The sequence below is a fragment of the Garra rufa genome, chromosome 2, assembly GCF_049309525.1.
Source record: "Garra rufa chromosome 2, GarRuf1.0, whole genome shotgun sequence".
NCBI classification, from domain to species: Eukaryota; Metazoa; Chordata; class Actinopteri; order Cypriniformes; family Cyprinidae; genus Garra; species Garra rufa.
This window is the reverse complement of record NC_133362.1, coordinates 6,483,628-6,490,026: the sequence shown is the minus strand read 5'-3', so window position 1 is coordinate 6,490,026 and position 6,399 is coordinate 6,483,628. Positions and strand designations below refer to the sequence as shown.

At 42.3% G+C, this 6,399-nt stretch overlaps 1 protein-coding gene across 1 annotated transcript in view; it reads left to right on the top strand.

Moving 5' to 3' along the window:
- The first annotated feature begins 857 nt into the window (after nt 1–857).
- mymx (myomixer) overlaps nt 858–6,399 on the top strand; it is a 9,465-nt gene continuing 3,923 nt past the window's right edge. Inside the window, exons 1-8 of the mRNA XM_073833654.1 lie at nt 858–2,771; nt 4,252–4,311; nt 4,444–4,524; nt 4,620–4,706; nt 4,890–4,981; nt 5,096–5,181; nt 5,275–5,547; nt 6,122–6,229. Coding sequence (XP_073689755.1) covers nt 885–2,771; nt 4,252–4,311; nt 4,444–4,524; nt 4,620–4,706; nt 4,890–4,981; nt 5,096–5,181; nt 5,275–5,547; nt 6,122–6,229 — 2,674 coding nt within the window. The 5' untranslated portion in view covers nt 858–884. The remainder of the gene's footprint in view (nt 2,772–4,251; nt 4,312–4,443; nt 4,525–4,619; nt 4,707–4,889; nt 4,982–5,095; nt 5,182–5,274; nt 5,548–6,121; nt 6,230–6,399) is intronic.

Below are 6,399 nucleotides of genomic sequence, written 5' to 3'. Positions count from 1 at the left end.
AACTACATAGTAATGCCATGGGAATGATCCAGAACACCTTAGAAAAAGCACAGCAACACTATAAAAACCACTTATAACATGTCTGCATAGTGTGTAGCAACTGCATAGCAACGCCCTGCAAAATCCATAACACCCTGGCGGGAGTTTTGCTCCATTTTTCTTCACAGAATGTAAGAAATGTTTATTTTTTCCCATAACAAATGTGAATTCCAGCTGCTTAACGTAAGCAGTGAAGGAAAAGATGTATCAGCATTTTAGATGTTTTTATCATTGCAGAGCGATGTCATCATTCATCAGTAACAAATGTGAAGCAACATGTGTCTATGTTTTCACTTAGGAATGCTTTGCTAGAGCCAGACACTCACAGAAGTGTTATGTTCAGATACTAAAACACTTATTTTTTATAAATGGTTATGCAAATAACCATTTTTCAGTGTTTGAATTTTGAATTACACTGGCCATAAAAAGTATTTGGACACTTAAGCCACACTTAAATATGAATGTCATTGCAGAAGATAACAAAATTCCAAACCATGTCATATTTATTATAAAGATAACAAGACTTAAAGTCCAAAAAGATACTTTGTGGTTGTGAAACATGTTGATTAGTTCAAGTGATGAACTGCATGCATTAAAAATGACAAGCGACAGTTGTTTGCAAATGCCAGTTTGAGTTTCATTTTTATGTGTGACCTAACTGCCCAAATGCTTTTAGGAGCACTGCACATCAGAAAATTAGCATGGTGTTTCTTTGTATTGAAGTGTGATACTTATGTATGCTAACCTCTTCATGCATTGAAGAAAAAAGTGATAAAACAACACTTTAAAACTGTCTTTTTCTTGTGTTTTAGGTAAGTACCTACTTGCATGTTACAGAAAGCAACATGGCAGTATATGAGAGCATGACACTTCCCCGAGACAAAGCCCCGAGGCCCTCTTCCTCCTCTCCCAGGACCTCCCCGTATGCTTTCTCCTCTCCTTGCACCTCTCCATACTCCTCGTCCTCCTTCGAAGACACCCTTCAGCAGGCCAACAACCTTCTGCCAAAGAACGGCAACATCTCAATCTTTAGCAGCCTGAAGAGGAAGAGCAAAAAGAAGAAAAAAGATGACCGTAGACACACCATTCAGAAGATCATGGGAGAGGAGCTGTCAGAGGAGGCTGATTTGCCACCTGTATGTGAACCGGTGACATACGATACACAAACTTGGCCCCTGAAGGAAAGGAAGAAGCGGAAAAACGCAAGGAAACCAAACAGCAATGGGACTCAGGTCTTGGACTACATTAAGAACCCTTTAGTGAAGGACATAGATGCAGAATGTTCTGGAGAGGTTGGATCTCCAGGTCACCAAACCTTAGAGGTTGCCACCCAAGGACATGTTAAGAACCACTGCAGATTTCTGTCCTTGGGCTCAGTGTTAAGCTTCGACCTTCCCAAGGATATGAGCCTCATCCCTAGCATTCAAGATGTCATAACAATTGGCCCTCTAGAGCAAAAAAAGACAGACTCTTATCACCAGGACTCTCAGGTTGATCGTCCAACCTCTCTGAGCACCTTTAAAACAGCCCGCTCACCTCCAATGCAAAAAGAAGAGCCCAAACAAATTTCCCCAGGTGAAGTAACCCTCAAGATTGATTGTACAGACTCCAAAAAGATCAGCATTGACACGGTTTCATTTACTGAAGATGAATATCCTCCTCCACCTTCTCCAGTTGTTGAACATATCTCTTTTGAGGAGAATCATCCCTCATTACTTAGTGAGCTGACCAATATTCAACAGAAACACCTGTCTGGGATCAGTATAATGCCCAAAGAAGAGGTGGTTAGTTGGAACGCAAATGCAGCTCAACTTGAGAACAAGGAGAACCACTATGCGAGTCTTCCAGAAGATGCAAGCCAAGGGATAGCCAACCACTGCTCAACTATGGCAGAGATTCATGTATGTCCTAGTGTCCATACTTTGGTTCACAATTTTAATGGACACGTGTTCCATAGTCCATCGAAGACCTCCAGCACTCAACAGTTAAGTCCCAGCCATGCATCTCATGTGGTGTTGAACTTCAGAGCCAATGGAAGAGAGGACTCAGTGGACTCTGGACACTCCAGCTCTGGTAGCTTCAAGTTTTGTGCTGAGGGTCCCTACATAGACTTCTCAGATTGTCCAGTTCCCAAGAAGACCATCGGGAAGGTGCCATCCCTGGATACAGGAGTCTCCAACAGCAACTTGGAGTTCTCCAAGGACAAGAGCATTACCTTATCTATCGACATTGATGATCCGGTTCATCCTGACCATCAGCAGTTTGAGCAGGAAGAGGAGGAGCTGGAGGACATCTGGAACCACACCAACAGCTACAGAGAGAGTCTAAACTCTGACATCATGTATAATGGCTACCAGGCCAACTCTTCTCCCGACCAGCACAGGGAACCCTCACCCAAAGAACAAGCAGTGCTCTTCAGGAAGTTGGTCACAGCCTCTGCACCCAACCTTCTTGTGGCGGAGTTCAGACTGCCACCATCTATCCAGACTATGGTGGGTTCAGGGAAGCAGCAGAACCCAAGGGAAGAGAGGCAAATTCTGGATAAAGGGAACAGGAGGTCTTGGGCTGCATTCACTCAACAGGAACAGGTTTACAAACAGGTGGCTGTTAATGAAACCGCTTCAGATATGGTGAAACTACCGGAAATAGAGGACCAGCAAAAGTATATCTACCATTATAGGGAGGAGGAGGAGGAAGAGGAGGAGGAGGAGAAGGAAACTGGGTTTATGAAGGTGAGGTCTACAAGTTGGCAGTCAAACCCTGTTAGATGCCATTTAGGACTGTTTAAGTCAGGGGTGCCACTGTCCTGTTGAGTTTGGCACCAACCCCAATTAAACACTATCTAATCAAAGTCTTACTTAGGCAGGTGTCCTTCTCCTAGAGGGCCAATGACCTGTAGAGTTTAGCTCCAATCAGACACCCCTGAACCAAAAGAACGCAAGGTCTTTATGATTACTTGAAACTTCCAGGAAGGTGTGTTGGGTCAAGTTGGAGCTAAACTCTGCAGCACTGCATTTGAACACCCCTGGTTTAAGTCCTACTCCTTCTTATAGAGTTTAGCTTAAATTCCAACTTTCCTGTAGAGTTTAGCTCCAACCTAAATTAAACACAACTGAACTACCTAATCAAGGTCTTACTAGGCGTACTAGAAACTTTCAGGAAGGTGTGTTGAGGCAAGTTGAAAGTAAACTATGCAGGACAGTGGCCCTCCAGGACTGAGTTTGGACACCCCTGGTTTAAGTTGTGCTCCTGGAGGGCCAAAGTTCTGTAGAGTTTAGCTCCAATCAAACATACCTGAACCAAGGAACTCAAGGTTTTCACAATTACTTAAAACTTCAAGGGGGTGTGTTGGGTAAAGTTGGAGCTAAACTCTGCAGGACGGTGGCCCTCTGGGACAGAGTTTGGACACCCCTGGTTTAAGTCCTACTCCTAGAGGGCCATTCTTCTGTAGAGTTTATCTCCAACCCCAATTAAACACTGCTGAACTAGCTAATCACGGTCTTACTGGGCATACTAGAAACTTTCAGGCAGGTGTGTTGAGGCAAGTTGAAAGGACAATGGCCCTCCAGGACTGTGTTTGGACACCCCTGGTCTAAGTTCTGCTCCTGAAGGGCCAATGTCCTGTGGAGTTTTGCTCTAATCAAACACACCCAAACCAAGAAAATCAAGGTCTTTACGATTACTTAAACTTCCGGGGAGGTGTGTTGGGACAAAGTTAGAGCCAAACTCTGTACGACGGTGGCCCTCTAAGATAGAGTTTGGACACCCCTGGTTTAAGTCCTACTCCTGGAGTGCCACTTTCCTGTAGAGTTTAGTTCCAACCCTAACTTTCCTGTAGAGTTTAGGTAGAGTAGGGGTGTCCAGACTTGGTCCTGGAGGGCCACTGTCCTGCTGAGGTTAGCTCAAACTTGCCTTAACACACCTGCCTGGAAGATTCTAGTATGCCTAATAACTAAGACCTTGTTTAGCTAGTTCAGGTGTGATTGATTGGGGTTGGAGCTAAACTCTGCTGGACAGTGGCTCTCCAGGAGCAGGATTGGACACCCCTGTCCTAGAAGTGATCGAGGGTCTTGTTTGAAATCTTTGCCTTCAAATGAAGTTGTGGCCAGCATATCTTGTATCATTTGCCCATTGTTGTAGTTACAAGTAGTGCACATTTAATCTGTTTTTGTCATGGTACTTAATACATTGATATGTGTTCTCTCTCCACAGGACCAGTCCATGAGCCTTCTGTCTGTTCATATGGGATTGGATGGGACTAATGACATCCAGGTACACAGAAATATAATTGCAAATCATCCCAGAGCAGAGAGTTTTTTTTTTTAGATAATTTTGATAAATAAAAGAAATTATTATATTTCATCATATCAAGGTTGTTAATTCTAACTTTGACTGTTTTTTTAGAGTGGAAGACGAGATGAAGAACTGCCATCAATGGAAGGTACACTGGAGAGGAAACACAAACTACAACTGGGTGGAAAGAAGGTATCAACATTTTGTGTCACTTACCTCATGCAGGTTGTTTTAGTGCAATCTTATTGGTCTTTATGCAACCAATAAGATTAAATGTACTATTTCAGGCACCATGCAGAGCGTGGAACTCCTATCATGCTGTGCTGTACAAACAAACAATATGTTTCTATCAGGACAGGAAAGATACTCTCAAGGTAAGCTTGAAGACTTCATGTTCTGGCTTTGCAACCAAGTAGAAAACTGTGTTCTTTATTGCATCCAGACATCATTAGTTACTTTGCAAGGTTGAATTGTGATTAAATTGTGATTGAATTACGTTTAATGGCAGCTGTAAAGGGCATAATGTAGCCAAACGACTCTGTATTTGTACCCCATAGAGCTGTGTGACCAGCCTTCCTCTGAACCTAATTGGAGCGGTGTGTGAACCGTCGCCAGAGTACACCAAAAAACCCAATTGCTTCTGCTTGAGGTAAACGATGAACAACTAAAGGGCGTCTCATGTTTGTCTTACTTAGTGATGGAAGTACTTGTTTCAAATGTTTTCAGGTTCAGTCGAAAGACGTTTAACTTTATTTCCTCTCAGACTGCGGGATGGATCTGAATATCTCCTGAGTGCCTCTTCTCGATTTATGATGAAGAAATGGATCCTCAGAATCCAAGCACACACTGGTATTATACTATTGACTACTTGTCTCTGTTGTTAACAAGTTGTCCATGCTGAACAGAGTCATATTCACCTGAAATCCTCTCTTATCTCCACAGGGTCTAGTGATTCTCTAGTGAATAGATCAACGTGTCACGGGTCTTCGGCTTCAGCAACGCTCCCTAGACATTCTCCTGCTATCACCGGCTGTCAGTGTGGAGATAAATGTCACTGCTTCATGAGAAATTATGTCAGCACCACCGTTTTAGCACAGAGTCAGCCCCCATCAGGCCGAACCAAAGAGATTGTAGTCCACACCAGTGACGCTCTGCAGATCCACCAAAGGCATCAGGATCTGTTGCTTCCCTCGTTCTCAGATGCAGGTCATTGTGGTAAGAAACTGTGACTAATACAATTCAGTAAACATTTTTTGAGCTTTGGTTCATTTTAATAGGCTCTGAAAATTCAGCTTTGCATCACAGGAATAAATTGCATTTTAAAATCTATTAAAATACAAGCCAGTTATTTTAAAATGCAATAATATTTCATATTTTTGTATTATTATTTAATTACTATTTGATTAAATTATTTTAGAATTTGTTGTTATGAGCATCCATGAGATAAATTTAGCTTTTAGTTTCAAAGTAGCTTCCTCAACACTGGCAACTAATGCAACTGTTTAATAAATAATATGCAAGACAAATGTTTGGACATCCAAAAGAGGGCAGTAGAGGACTCTGGTACTGAGCAGAGCTTCACACAGACATTATGAGGCATGGTCACATCTGTTTGCTGTCAGCGTCTTTCTATTTCTGGAGAAGCACTTTTATTCAGCTCTCTGGATTTTGTCATTTCCACCTTGGTCACATTATTTCTCACCTCGAGTGCTTTGTTACTCACTTATACTGTCTGCCCTTGTACTGCAGAGGTTGACTGATTCATTTTCATTTTTTTCTGTCTCTGTAGAGGATGAGTTTGACTCTCATGGCGAGTTTCCGAGACAGAAACCGTCCTCTATGTCCACCGTTCAGGGCTGGACGAGCGAAAAGAGACGCTCGCACTCCTTTACCTCAGGTACAGTAACTCCTTTGAGTTAAATTTGCACATCCGATTAAGACTGAATTATGTTTTACGTTAACAAATATGGAGACAGATGAAATCTGGTTTATTTTTTCCCCAAATTCTGTTTTATCTTTGTTTAAATTCAGTTTTTTCTGTTTTATTGGTTAATGAAAAAATACATT